Source organism: Neomonachus schauinslandi, chromosome 8 (assembly GCF_002201575.2).
Source record: "Neomonachus schauinslandi chromosome 8, ASM220157v2, whole genome shotgun sequence".
Classification (NCBI taxonomy): Eukaryota; Metazoa; Chordata; class Mammalia; order Carnivora; family Phocidae; genus Neomonachus; species Neomonachus schauinslandi.
This window is the reverse complement of record NC_058410.1, coordinates 36,283,192-36,298,494: the sequence shown is the minus strand read 5'-3', so window position 1 is coordinate 36,298,494 and position 15,303 is coordinate 36,283,192. Positions and strand designations below refer to the sequence as shown.

General features: G+C 40.0%; 1 protein-coding gene across 2 annotated transcripts in view; it reads right to left on the bottom strand.

Annotated features, from left to right (window-relative positions):
* ECHDC1 (ethylmalonyl-CoA decarboxylase 1) overlaps positions 1-4,549 on the bottom strand; it is a 55,067-nt gene extending 50,518 nt beyond the window's left edge. Inside the window, exon 1 of one of the 2 annotated variants that reach the window (XM_021693663.1) lies at positions 4,283-4,549. In XM_021693663.1, coding sequence (XP_021549338.1) covers positions 4,283-4,478 — 196 coding nt within the window. In that variant the 5' untranslated portion in view covers positions 4,479-4,549. Of the gene's footprint in view, positions 1-3,508; positions 3,703-4,282 lie in introns of those variants that run through there. The other variant, XM_021693664.1, reaches the window with a different exon arrangement.
* Positions 4,550-15,303: the final 10,754 nt, after the last annotated feature.

The window sequence follows — 15,303 nt, the reverse complement described above, 5'->3', positions numbered from 1 at the left end:
ATTTCATGTAACTCCATAGCTAAAACCATGAGCCTTCTGAACGGACAAGAACATTTTTGTACATAGGCTATCTGATTAAATCAAAATATTTATGAGATGGTTATAATTATACATTATTGTTCATATGCTACTTCCATAAAGTATAATAATACTTTTTTATTTCCTGATTTGAAATTCAGGTTGTATTACAGTTGGCCAGAATGAAAATAAATGAAGATATTAAAAATGAAGAAAGCTATTGCCTGAGTCACCTAACACATACTAAAAAAGTTAGGTTTCAGAATGTGGGTGTGTTTTTCTTAACCTAGGTAAGGGATACACAGGTATTTTCTGTTGTTGTTCTTTAAATTCTTCTTATGCATTTTTCACTATATGTATGTATGGTACATTTCTCAATGAACTTTTTTTTTAAACTGAAGGATATAGTTCCAAACTTTGGGGGCTGTCTCTGCCTTTACCAGTAATCTCTCTCAATCTTCTAAATGGCCAATTTCAAAACTAGTTTCTTAAATACTCTATTTCTTTACATAGAAGATATTAAATAAAAAACACACAGCCGTAAAGATACTAAAGAACACAGTGGCCATATAGTCTGGCAGGTCTGACAACTGTTAAAGGTCCTTATTAAAGGTAGTGATATTTCTTAAAAATCAATGTACAACCAGAAACTAGATAATAGAGAATTAGACATGAAGCTCCTGCCTCCAGTATATTAAAAAATTCTTAAGGGCAGGACTGCATCTTATTCACAGCCTTTAGCACACAGTGTCACACTTAATATTTGTGGAACTAAATGACCCCTAATGTGGTTATTACTGTGTAGGGACTACAGTACCTACCCATCATTTTCTAAACTAAATGTAAGATCTCTGTTTGCAAAATAGGAAAAATTATTTCACTGTTGGGTTTCAATGAAATGCAAGTCCAGGATATGTAGCTACAAATGTGCAAGGTTATGATTTTCTTTTCATGTTTACAAAATGGGTTTGCATACAACACAATCTCTACTGTTTCATTAATAAAAATATTAATACTTTTTAAGAAATGAAGTAATAAATAATAAGACATCACCCTACCTATCTATAATATGTGTAGTTGGCAATAGATATTTTACAAGGATCTGCTTAGTAATATTCTTTGTTCTTTAATATAAGATTTCTCTCACAAGAGGAATCTTAGGTCAGGTCTAGCCTGTTATATTCTCTAACTTTCTCTGGATGAGAGGCAATTTACCCAGTGGTAGATACTGAGGTTAATACCTAGTAACTGTTAGTGGCAAACTTAAAGAGGAAACCTGAGATTTGACCTACTTTGCCTCACCTTCTCTTCTTCACCTTCCAAAGGAGGATACTGGTTTTGAGCCAAAAACAAGTAATTCAGTGTGTAGCTTTGTGTGCTAGGCAACAAAGTGAAACTATCTGCCCTGGAACTTCTGCTATTTTGGATTTTCTTAGTTTTGTTCTCCCTTCTTTCTGTCTGTGTCTGTCTCTCTAAGAGGCTTATGTGGTAAAAGCAACCTGGGGCTGCCTTTATCCTGTCCCATTTGAAGAAGATCAAATAGTAGGGCTCAGGGTTCCTTAGGCCTGCTTCTAGTCTAGGGAAAATGCGCTCTCAAGATCACTTATCAGGGCAGTTCACAAAACTGAAAGGTGTATATATAGTCAGAGCCAAAGGCAATACATCCAAGCTTTTGCCTGGATATTCTCTATGCATGTTGTGCCCCTGGAGATGTCAGATACAGAATAGAAACTCAGTGGAAAATTCAACTGAGGTCCTGATCTTTTCCATATTTACCATGACTTCAACATTAAAAAAAAGTGCCAAAAAAAACTTGGTAAGGACTTTGATGGCTATTTTCAAAAATTAAATTTGCCTGTTTTCTACAATATTCTGTTTAGGGAAAAGAAAAAGCTAAGCTAGAAAATAAGGAATAAGGCTTTCAAAATCATTAGCATTTTTAATCATTATTATTTCAATCATTATTATATCTCCTCTCTTGTAAGGAGACTATTCTGTCCTCATATATTACCTCTCCAATATCCAACAACACAAGGGCAATTAGTATAGATGCCATCAGATCTATTATCTGCGTATCTTTAAATCATTACAAAATGAAATATACATATAACTAATATTTTTGCCTCGTTAGACATCTTTGATATGCTTATTTTTCTAAGTAAATCTTATAACAAATACTTCACGTATCCTTATATTAATTCCATTTTTTCTCTCCTTTCCCATTCCTATCCCCCTTCCACTACTAACTCTCCCTTCTTTTCTCTCCTCTCTTCATGTTCCCTTGTCTGTGCCGCAGAAGAGTACCACAAAAACTCGAGGGCACTGCTGAAGCCTCCTAGGTTTGCTGACCTCAAGTTTAGAAGTCCAATTCTAGAAATTTGGTAATCACCTATTATGTATACTTTCATCCCAATTCTAAATTCAAAGACCAAATTAGACAAGAGTTCAGTGCTAAGGAGATGACAAAGTTATTAGCCACTAATAAACTACTATAGTATCTGAAAGTACATGTGAACAAACGAGGCTGAGATTCAGGTTCTATGTAAGCATGAGGTTAAACAATCAGCATTTTGGATTGTTCCAGAATGACAAGGCAATGAAAAAGTTCTGAGGAATTTACAATTTTAAAAACTTTCTTCAGGACAAAACATATGTTTAAAATTTGTCATGCAGGATGCTTTGCTGTCCTGCCACACTCACATCAGCTGAATGAGCTCTTAGCCAAGCCACTGGAAAAGGGAAAGAGAAGAGAGCCCTATGGACATCTGAGATCACATGTGTTACTCTCTCCCATTTTTGTTAAAATTCTGCAAAGGTTTTCAAACAGTTCCCCTCCTTGCACAGGTAATAAGCTAGCTTTTCTTTTAAAAGCCATACATAACCCGTATGCCAGAATTACTAAATCCAGAAAATTAACACAGATGCATACTTAATAAGAAAACAATTAGCCTGAGGCAGGTGGAAAACAACAAAAAAGTCAGAAATATTCTAGATTGTCACTACATCACTTGTTTTTCAAGTTGTGATTTCGTTTTAGCTTGTCATTATGTAACCTACCTTTCAAGCTTCATTTACATGCCACCATACACACCCCTCTTCCTCATATAGCCAAAATGAACTTTTTAGTTTCTCAAATCCTTCAGGTTTTTGCTCTTCATTCAACACTTCTACATATGTGATCCCTCACCTATTACACTTATCTCTTCCTCAGAGTAACTCCACATCATCTCCTTTAATACCTTAGACTGCATAAAATACTCTGTCTGCTTGCACAGTATTTTTATTAAGCCTCATGTAATAATTTTTTTAACAGACACTCCCCACTGCATTTTGGAAAGTAAGAAAGTTTTTACAATGCCTAGAAGACTGCCCGACAAATAATATAAATCAATAATAATCTGGCTACAAGTATTAAGAATTCATAATGCCTTAAGAGGCTTAAGACTCTGTCCACAAACCAACTCTCCACCTACCCTATTCCATTACTCACCCAGTTTCAACTCCATAGCTCTCTGCAAGCTGGTTTCTCTTCCCGGAATGGAACCGACTATTATCTACTTCTCTTTCAGGTCAGGCAATAAGATGTCAGGAAAAGATCAACTGACTTATTACTCCTCCCACTCCCAGGAGATTTCATAATTACGTCTTTCGCTGTTGTTTCCTCCAATAGAATGCCAGGTCTTCACAGAAGGGATCTTCTGTTATACTTGCCAATGTCCAGTTTATCTCTATACCTACAGCACCTAGAGCAACAGCTGATAAACAGGAGGTTCTCAAAAGTGGGGAAAGGAAAGGAGGGGGGGATGGGGTCGATATAGATTGTTTTCCTCAAGGAACTTATCAGCCCTTTCAACAAGTAATTTAAGTAATCTGTGGTTTTAAACCCGTATATTTGTGACGTGTGTGTGTGTGTGTGTGTGTGTGTGTGTGTGTGTGTGTGTGTGTGTGGCATTAAGAGGATTATCGAGGCTCAAAAGAATTTCAGGAAGAACCCATACCAAAAATGATTTGGACATTTTGTTGTTGTTGAAAAGTCGATTGCACGAAACAAATACTATAAGTTTTAATTAAGCGAAGTAATAGTGAGAAGGACAAATTCAGAAGTCCTAGGAAACCCCACCTACCCAGCACAGGGCCAGGAAAGTATTTAGAATTTAAATTAGTGCGTTGAAGTCATGCCTCCCTATTCTAAAAACATAGTAATCCTGGCGGTTCGCCACATTCCTTACAAAAGTTTTACTCTTTTCCCGCCGCCTTCATTCACCTCGCAAAGTCCGCCCGCGGCACGGCACTGCTTCGCGGCGCTCGGCACTGCGTCCCCACACCCAGCAGAGGGCAGTGGGCCTCCGCGATGGCCTCACACGGAACGCGCAGCTGAGCCCGGGCGGGTCTCCGCTTGGAATTCGTGTGGAGAAGCGCTGAAGTCTATTACACAGCGACAAGCTAGAGTCCTCGCTCATATGACACTTAAAGTACAGTCCCTACGGCCACTCAGTCCCGCAGACCTCAAGCCCGGCAGCGTCCCCTTCCGCTCCCCCCAGACCTTCTTCCGCTTTCCGCTCCCTTCTTCCGCTCCCCCTGGGGCTCTCTTCCTCTTGCCCGGGCCTCCCTTTCGTTCCGCCCGTGCGTTCCCCCGTCTCGGGTCCTCGTCCCTTTTCCCGGCCTCCTTACGTCGCCCGCATCTCCTCTTCTCCCGGCGCCTTTTTCCGTTCTCCAGCGGGCACGCCTGATTCCGGAAATCCTGCGCCGTCGCCAAGCGCCCCGATTCTCCCGCGCTGGGGCGGGCCTGTGCGGGCCTTCCCTTGGGTCGTGAGCGAACCCGGGATGAATGGACCTGCTTCGCGTTAAGGGCGTTAAGGACTGGCTGGTCCAGCGAAGCTTGTAGACTCCATTTATTTTTCAGGCTCCCTCTGTACGTGGGAAGAGTGGAGGGAGAAGAAAGCCAGGTTAGGGAATTTTGAAAGAGAAGGGGAGAGGAAGGTACCAAAAGCTGTTACTTCTTGAACATCTTTTCTGCGTTATTGAACGGGGAAAGTATTTGTCTTTTTTTTTTTTTTTCTAACGAGTACTCAGCATATGCCCTGCGTGTGATACGATTTTTATAAAGCTTAGCAGGCTTAGAATTCTGTGCCAATAGCTATCCTATGGAGCCAACAGGACTCTCTTCGGAAGACAGCTGAAAAGGAATGCCATTTTCCACTACGATTGGGATCGCTTTGTCAAAAAAGGAGGAACAGAAGGTAGATCTTAGTAAATAAGGGAATAGTTTGGTGGGAGGAACAGAAAGTGCCGAGAAGGGGAGATGATAAGCAAGTCTTAGGCTATGGAGATGTGGATAGTAGGGAAGAATTGGGAACCAATTGGACCGATGAGAAGTCCAAATATTGAAAGTATTTAATTCCAATTTAATATGAAATGAGCAGCCATTACACTGTTGAGCAGGAAATTCACTTGATTAAATGATTTGGGAGAATTAGTTTGTAGAGTGGGGGTAACTAGATGTATTGTTTATGCCATAAATTTGTATATGGTTATATGGTACTGCACAAGTTCTGTGTATTGGTGTATGGGACTGTGGCTTTCCAAGGTTGGCAGCTGTGGCTAAGAGGTTTGGCCTTTAACATTTTTGTGTAGATTCCCTGATGGTATGTATCTTTTTTTTCCCGCATCCCCCCACCTCCCTCCCCTCTAGAACCCTCAGTTTGTTTCTCAGAGTCCATAGTCTCATGGTTTTCTTAAGTTCAAACAAAGTGTGTGTTTACGGATGATACTATCTCATGCCTTATCTTTCTGCCAAGCATTTAGTTACTTGCTAGTTCTCAAAACTTACGAACAAGTTGAGGAGATACAATGTTTTGTTTTAAAGATTTTTATTTATTTTTTGACAGAGAGAGACACAGCAAGAGAGGGAACACAAGCTGGGGGAGTGGGAGAGGGAGAAGCAGGCTTCCCGCAGAGCGGGGAGCCTGATGTGGGGCTCGATCCCAGGACCCTGGGATCATGACCTGAGCCGAAGGCAGACGCTTAACGACTGAGCCACCCAGGCGGCCCTCATTTTCTTTAAATCAGGAAACATAACACAATCCAGTCATAATAGCTGTTCCACCACTAGAAAAGGGAATGACAATCATTCATGTACTCCAACCTTATTTTCACAAAGCCCTTACTATAACTACAGGAGTCCAATGCCCCAGTTCCATGTGCTTCTTCATATGTTCTAAGCTCGTTTGCATATCCAGACCTTAATGGGTCTGCTCTCTGGCTCTACCCTCTTCTGTACGTCTAATCTCTTTCATTCCTTCAACGTGTACCTCAGATCTATTTTTTCCACAAAGCTTTCATCACTTGCCCTAGTAATACATTATCTCTTAATATATCAGAATCTCATGGTCTTTTATTCTTTATTTTTATTTTTTTTAATTTTATTTATTCATTTGACAGAGAGAGACACAGCAAGAGAGGGAACACAAGCAGGGGGAGTGGGAGAGGGAGAAGCAGGCTTCCCGCGGAGCAGGGACCCTGATGCAGGGCTCGATCCCAGGACCCTGGGATCATGACCTGAGCCGAAGGCAGACGCTTAACGATGGAGCCACCCAGGTGCCCCGGAGATACAATGTTTTAAAAGTTTTTAGAATACACACACTATCAAAAGAGGTCCAAAGCACCTTAGGGATTTGGAGGAGGGAAAAGAGGTTGGCAACTAGTGAAAACTCAAGGAGGGTGGCCCCAAAAGAGGGCATTTATGCATTTTCAGTACTATGACTAATATGCTAACAGATAAAACAGCATTTCTTTTTTATAATTGTGCTTAAGCAGTGCCTTTTTACCCATAGCTATGCGAGTGTAATAGGAGAGAATGGGAATTTGCAATGAGGTGTCCGGTGTCAGGTAGTGTAACGGAACCAACATGAGTTCTCTCTTTGGTGAATCAGAAACTGCACAGGTTGACAAAGAAAACTTTTATTTACAGCAAATGAGATCGTGGGGAATGGCTTCCAAAACCGTGACTCCCTGAGAGCGGCTGAATGAATTCCTTTTGTTTAGGGTTAGAAGGAATATTTAGATACGGAAGCCTTGTCATCCTATGTACAGGCAGGCATAAGGTCATGCATAGCCTAAGGAAACATGCCTATGTATACATTATGTGTTATTCAGAGGAGGCTGAGGCTCCTCCTTGGGTGGAGATTTTAGTATTATAATGAGGTAAAGATCATTGTAGGTCATTCTAGAGGTCACTCCGTGGTCCATCTGTGTAGGCACGAGTCAGATTTAGCTTAGATGGACTGGGGGGTCTGGGCAGGTGGGATGGCAGGAGGTCTTGTCTGGGAAGTCCCCATCCCCTGGCGAGTAGTGTTGGGTTTCCTTTGCCTGAGTCAAAAAGAAAGCTGGAAAGAAGAGCTTAGGGAAAAATATAAGACAAAAGTAAGTAAGTATGAGCAAGTGGGCAGTAAAGGCCAGGTTTTGGGGCCAAGCCCATATATTGGAACCTATTTTGAGGTTAAACTACAAAAAAAGAAGTTAAAGTTTAGTGAGTACAAGCAGGTGGGAGCTGGGAGGGCTGAGACCAAAATATCTGGTACTTGCTTCCCATATCCTGTAGAAAGAGGGAAAGTTTTTCTATTTCAAGACCTAGTCTTTCTCATTTCTTTTCTAGTAGCATTCTGATTACTCATCTGTATGTATAGCATTTCAGTGTACTTGCACATACAACCTAGTGTCAAAATACCTTTTACTATAATAATCGTTGTGCCAAACCACAAACTAAAAGGTAGTGCACTGTAATATTAGCAGGTCGTACCTAGTTATTTTTTAACTGCTGGCTCAATAAACAAATATTGGATGACAATTTCTTTAAACATTTGCTTTTTCATAAAATACATATCCAGGTATTCTCCGCCTCCTTCACTTGACTGTTAAACTGCTTTCTTCCTTTTACTCCATATCATGTTATAGTGAAAACTTTTCAACACAGATATCACCCACTATCTAAAAGTTACCATTAGGGGCACCTGGGTGGCTCAGTCGTTAAGCATCTGCCTTCGGCTCAGGTCATGATCCGAGGGTCCTGGGATCGAGCCCCGCATTGGGCTCCCTTCTCCGTGGGAAGCCTGCTTCTCCCGCTCCCACTCCCCCTGCTTGTGTTCCCTCTCTCACTGTGTCTCTGTCAAACAAATAAATAAAATCTTAAAAAAAAAATAATAGAAGTTACCATTAAACCTTTCATAAGCCAAAATGGCATAAAGCAAAGAAGAAATTACTATTAATTTATGGGAAATTTTTTGAGCAACCCCAGACCCAAAAAGTAACCTCTCTTGGGCTTTTTTGATACCTAGAATACATCTTATTAACAGATGCACAAAATAAATTGAGATAAAGCACATGATGAGGGATAGGAGCAGAAAAATGTTCACCTTTAGCCCAGAAGGTTGACCTATAGTCTGCATAGTTCTCATAAGGATCAAATACAGGATCCTTACTGGTTGCTACATTCTTAAAAGGCCTCATGACTGCCTGAACATCTCACTGATAGTTTGTTCATAGCGATTTTCATCCAAGGGATGCCTCTGGTCCCTTTAACACTAGGAACCTCTGACATATCCTGCATGGGATGCCACCTGGGAATTGGGGGTGGGGGGTTTTCTTGGTAAAGCACCTTCTTCTCTCAGTCCCCAAGGTCTCTCTCTTGGGATGCCTTTTAACCTGCTGGAAACAATTCAGATTGCTAGATTTAAGGAAAAATAAGACTCATCTTCTATAGCACTGTATGACCTCAATACTCCTTAGGAGACAAGGAACAATGGCCCATTAAGCTTCAGTATGATCTATCAGTTAGATTTCTTCCACAGGAAACAGGGCAAATGGACTGAGGTACTCTGCAGGCATTCATGACCCTAAATCAGGATCCCGACCTATGGGCCTCTGGCAGAATGTGTTTGGCCACTACCAAGCTACTAAACCCCCTTCCAACATTGGATGATGATTATCTAAATAGGCCTCCTCCTCCTCCTAATAGACCCAGGTTGCCAAAGGAATCACAGGCCATCCCTAATGAAGGGGATGCTGACTTTCTCACTGTTCCTTCTCCTAATAGACCCAGGTAACTCTTGTTGTATGTGGGGGCTTCTCCCTCATTCATTTCCCAGGTTAATGGCTATGATAATTAGAGTCAGTTGTCTGTGGTTAGGCTACCTCAGGACAGGGACCTTAAGGAATATTCCCAAGCAGCTGTTGAAACTCCTTTGTTTTCAGGGAAGTTCCCTGTCTCTTCTGGTCTGACATGGAATGCCTATTTTCACCTTTTGTTGGTGGGGAAAAAAACAAACTTATCTGTTCATCTGTCTGAGCTGATAAGCTTTGGGATGATGAGTCCTCTTTATCCTCCCTGTGGCCTTTCATCCACTTGCAGCCTTGCTGGCCACACCTCACCTCTTCTGCCTCGGGTTCCTCCTCCTGTTTCTGCACCACCATGGGTATGGCCTGTATAACCGCTCCTAGACCATCCTCAGTGCCTCCAGCACCATCAGCTCCTACTCTTCCTACCCTCACTATCAAGGAGTGAGAAGCACCCCTCCTTAGACTTAAACTGACCACTTCAGATTTCCCCATCAATGCCCCAGGTAAAAATTGACAGTGGGGAATGAATAAATTGAATTTGGCAGATACAGGTGCAACATATTCTATATTAAAGCTAATTTGAGTTTGTTGGTTTCATTAAGATAGACATATCTTTGGAGTTGTCAACATTAAGTATAAAACTTTCATCAAGGTTTACTAAAGGTCAAATAGGCTTGTGTTATCTCTTGCAATTTGTCAACAAAATATGACGTAAAATGGTGGTTAATTTTGTCTGTCTCAAAGTTTTCACAGGTAATTGTTAAAATAGCTTTCAAAATCTTCAGTGGCCTGAAACTTGGCAGTTTTACTTGGATGATGGGTTGGATTGAACTCACTGGCTGTCTGATTCTTCCAAATGAGATAAGATACTGAAACATTGATTATTGAACATAAGGTTTATCTGTTTTGGCTTCTTATTGAAGAGAAACTGAGGCTACTTGGGTCTGTTGGTAAACATGCTTTATGCTTTATTAAAAGATTATACTATGGAAAAACATGTTTTTAGAAATTATTAAATGTATTTATAAATTTGCCAATCTAAAGAATTCTGGCGTTATTTTCGGTTCACAATTGGTTACTACTTAATTTTCACTGGAGACTAAGGATTCTAAGAGTTAAAATTCTGGTAAATGCAATTAAGACTGATGGAAATAAGGAAAGCACTCTGTATGTAGGACAGTAGGAGATACATAAGAAAGATATAAGAAATCACAATATATTTTGTTGAAAGAAAAAGAAAGTAATTTTGTCCTAGAATGAGACTGGTTGTTTGGAAAGAAAGGGCTTAGGACAAAATCTGAATGCAAAAGAAAGTTGTAGAAAGTTTGTGAAGGAAAGCTTAGAAAAGAATTTTATGTATGGTCAGGACTAAGGTTGAAATGAATGGATTTTTTCTTTTTTTAAGATTTCATTTATTTATTTGAGAGAGACAGAGAGAGAGAGAGCACATGAGAGGGGGGAGGGTCAGAGGGAGAAGCAGACTCCCCGCTGAGCAGGGAGCCCGATGCGGGAGATGCGGGACTCGATCCAGGGACTCCAGGATCATGACCTGAGCCGAAGGCAGTCGCTTAACCAACTGAGCCACCCAGGCGCCCGAAATGAATGGAGTTTAAAAGTACACTGGTATAAGATTGAGATTCTGCTTTTCTCTCTCTGTTAAAAAGTCAAAAGTTTTTCTTGGATTATTGGTCTGCTCTTCATAAGAAAATGTAAACAAAATTTGGTTTTTTTTTTTTTCTCTTTTCTTTCTGCCCAGCAAACCAAAGCTTCTGTATTTTGTTTTTGTCAGGTCTTTGATTACTTAAGAAAGTTAAAACTTCTCAATGTTAAAGGAGCTAAGTTTTACTAACAACTATATAACTTCCTGTAGAATTCCTTATTGCCATCTTGGTTAAATACTAATATTAAATTTATAATGATCTGTAATTCTATTTAGGCATGTGCTTTAAAACTTTCTGACGTTTTTAACGAATTTCCTGAGATTTAAATGGCAAATGAAGTCTTTGTGACTAATTAGGCTTGTTTATTTGGTATGTAAAGTTACTTGGAAAGCACTGTCAAACCAGTGATGATATCCCTTGGGTTATATTGTATGGGTAAATGCTATAACTATTCAAGAAAATATATGAAATTTTTGAAGTTTTAATATGTCCTAATATAAGGTCATCACTTAATATTCTGATTATTGAAGTGTTATGTATCGTAGAAATAACTGGATTTCCTGTCAGCTACATTATAATGAACTCTCATATCAGATCTTTAACCATGTCCACTTCCAAGGTTTTTTGTCATTTATACTTATTGTTCTGATGCTCTTACAAAATGAATTTTGTCTTCAAGGAGATTCATGCAAAGGACTTTTTATTGACAAATACAGGTATTTGATATCTTTAAGCTCATAAAACTGAACTGGATAAAAATTTCCAGAACTAATGGGAAAGCTGCATTTAAGCTGAACAAAAATTAATAACATGGGACTAAATGAATTGAGAAAGATGATTATAGTTTTTATGACTCTTGTTTGAAACATTGCTGGTTCTCTAATGTATGTTCTTTCAGATTAAGGAAGTTTTCTCTTAAGATATCTGTGACTTATGCAAATATGATAAAATATTCCTTTGCAAACAAATTGAAACATCTAACCTTTCTCCCTACCTGAACCCTCCAGAATTCAGAAACTCTCAGTAGGTTTCCATGGCAATTATAATTATTTGCATAATTTTGATGAGAACCTATTCTCCTTGTAACAGGACATCATTTGGAAACATTGGTTATATTACTTTGACTGGAATGTCATATTTGAGAGGGACATGCATAGACTCAGATATGACCAGAGAGCTTTAAGGAATTAGGGTTGACTTTATGGAGCCAATAGAGCCCCCTTGGAAATGTTAGCCTGATACCTTGCTTACAGAGTTCCCAGCAGCCTTACCAGGTGAGTAAAGAATGTCACTTCCTGGCAAGTGCAGGAACCTCAGGATATTTGGGGGACCTGGAAAAGAGGAATACACCCAAATCTACTGGTATTGCAGACAAGTCTAATGACAAGTATTTGGCTTGGCTCTGGCCTTGAGAGGCTATTGAAAGTTCAGTCAATACAAATTTCCAGCAAAGCAGATTTTATTTTATTTTATTTTTTTTTAAAGATTTTATTTATTTATTTGAGACAGAGAGAATGAGCGACAGAGAGCATGAGAGGGAGGAGGGTCAGAGGGAGAAGCAGACTCCCTGCCGAGCAGGGAGCCTGATGCGGGACTCGATCCCGGGACTCCAGGATCATGACCTGAGCCGAAGGCAGTCGCTTAACCAACTGAGCCACCCAGGCGCCCAGCAAAGCAGATTTTAAAGGATCTGTATGATCAACCACTATTCTTGCTGACCTTATGTAAATAATTAGGCCAAGTTTGTTAAAACTGGACTTGTTTTACAGACAAATTAGTCTTGATTTGGCTATCTTTGGAAATAAAGGTAAATTTAGAAAGAAAAATTATTTTTCAATAATGTATTCTTATGAATGTTAGATTCTAGTTTTGATTGTCATAAATGTTTGCCTAAGCTAGACAACTTGAGGTAAACTTCAGAGAGATTGCCATAATAACTCATATATAGACAATCTTCCTGCTTGTTACTCTGTGGAGATAATAAAAGGAACCCCATGGACATGATTATTTAAACAGCTGGACAGGGGCTCCTGGGTGGCTCAGCCGGTTAAGCGTCTGCCTTCGGCTCAGGTCATGATCCCAGGGTCCTGGGATCGAGTCCCGCATCGGGCTCCCTGCTCTGTGGGAAGCCTGCTTCTCCCTCTCCCAGTCCCCCTGCTTGTGGTCCCTATCCCTCTGTGTCTCTCTCTGTCAAATAAATAAATAAAATCTTTTTAAAAAAAAGTTTTAAACAGCTGAACAATGAGATGGGCTCCCCAACAATTGTGTAACTCAGCTGTCACCTTGATCAATTCTATGTGGCTGGAATAAAAAGTTGCTCCTTAAAATCCAGAACATACCCCACTCCATGGGGTTAACTATGGACTTACGGAAATAATAGTTGGCCCCACCCTCCTTATAACTGGATTGGATAATACACTTGGGGATGCCCTTTTCTCCTGGGACAAATCATCTCCCACTTGCCTGTGATTCCTTGTAATTAAGATATTAAGATTAGACATCACACAAAGAAGGCTTCTTAATGGTTTTATCCCTTAGCCATATTTGTCCTGGGAGTCAGTGTCTATCGATGTAAAATTACAAGTAGAGGCTTTAGCCAAGCATACAGTGGCCACCTTTAACCAAACCCAAAATGAAGTCACCCACAAATTCGAAAAGTGGCCCTCCAAAACCTAATGACCCTTGATATCCTGACTGCAAGTCAAAGAAAAAGTTATTATGCTAATATTGAGACTATGTTGTGTATAAATCCCAGATGACTGCTAATGTATCCAAAGTTTTAGCACACATGCACACCACATCTAAATGGTAACTCTTTTTACATCAGAAATGTAATGTTTTATTTAGTGTTACAACTTTGGTCTTTCTGATTCACACAGAAGAAACTCAACCAAGAAGAAATTCTTCTTCAGTTTTAACCATTATTTTAAGATTTGCCTACCGGGATGATAACTTTTTAAATTTTATAGTAAGCTCCCATTCAATAGAATTAGACTGTCACCTGAGAAATTTAGTTGAGAGTTGACTACTCACTCAATGAACATTCTGTTTGCATAAAGCATTTGCTCTAGTATGGAAACGGTAGGGTCAATATTTTATCTATAAAGACATGTTGGGAATCAATCTTTAAATTTTAAACTGTAGCTGTCAACAAGTTAATTATTTCAGAATTACCTGTTGAGCAATCAACTACTAAAGCGAAGCCTTATTTCAATATGATTTTAGGGTCTTTCAGGTCTTAAGAGGCCCTGTCCTGGGCACTGAGAATTCAATGGTGAACAAAGATATGATTGCAGTTGTCTAGGAGGAGGGCATGACAAACTGAAGCAAATAGTCAAAATATGATTGCTGTGGAGAAAGAAGAAATAGAGAGGGATTTTTTCCCCGTACATTTTAGTTTATTTTAATTGTCAGTAAATAGATGAACATGAAGGTTAGGATGACAAAACAAATAATTTTCCTTTCAACATCTACCTGAATTCCCAATGAATAAACTACACACAAAGTTTTACTTAATGATTTATAAACATAAGAAAAGTAACTGTTTACTGAGCACCTACTATATACCAAAGTGACATACATGAACTCTAATTGGTGACAGGACCAAAGTAGGCAATTGCTGTTTTTCATACAAACTTGAGTTTCAGCCTTCACTCCCGCACCCCCAATCACCTTGCCACCTCGGAGTCTCCACTGTATGGAAATCATCTCAGCACATCTTAAGGGAGGTGTCACTGATTTCATTTTATAGATGAGGAAACTGAGATTAGGTGGTTAAATAAATTGCCAAAGGCCTCACAGCTTCTAAATGCAAAAGTTAAAACTCGAACCCAAATCCTGTGGGTTATCTTCTTTACAGTGCTTCAATAATTATGTTTCTCTTTTGTATCTATACTGAATACTGAGCTATATTTAAAAAAAAAAAAAACACTTCCTCCATTTGGTTTCTTATACCATTTTTAGAGCTTCTTCTACCTCATTTTTTTTCTTTACTCAGATTTATGTCTGAGTGAAAAAGAAGAAAGGGTATTTTAAGACAGCCAGCAAACATTTCTGACTGCGTGGCTACACAGGCTGATTTAGAGGTGAGGAGTGAGAGAGCAGGGTGTTCAAAACTGATATTCCCAGGGTTAGGTTCAGTATTCTTAATTCCTGTTTTATATTCCCTGTGCAGGTCCCGGGCCAGTTGGTCCTCAAATTCCTTTCTTCGTCTGGCTCTGTTTTGCAGACGAATGAACTCCACTGCCAGTTGGTGCATTGCCAGCGTGGGACAGCGGAGAGAAACTGAAGTCTGAGAGGAAGTGGCTAGACGTGCTCTGCTCCATCTCCCTGATGGCGGTGCCTTGATTGGCAGCAGTTGTGTTTCTTAATGGCACTCCAGCTCCGGAAAGGTGACCTGGCCCCTGTGCTCTGACAGTGCTGCCTCTGCCTTTTGTCCCTTCAGGCTGAGATGGGGGAACTAGTGGTTGGCCATTGTTGCTAGCCTCTGGATGGCCTGGCTGTCCTGTTG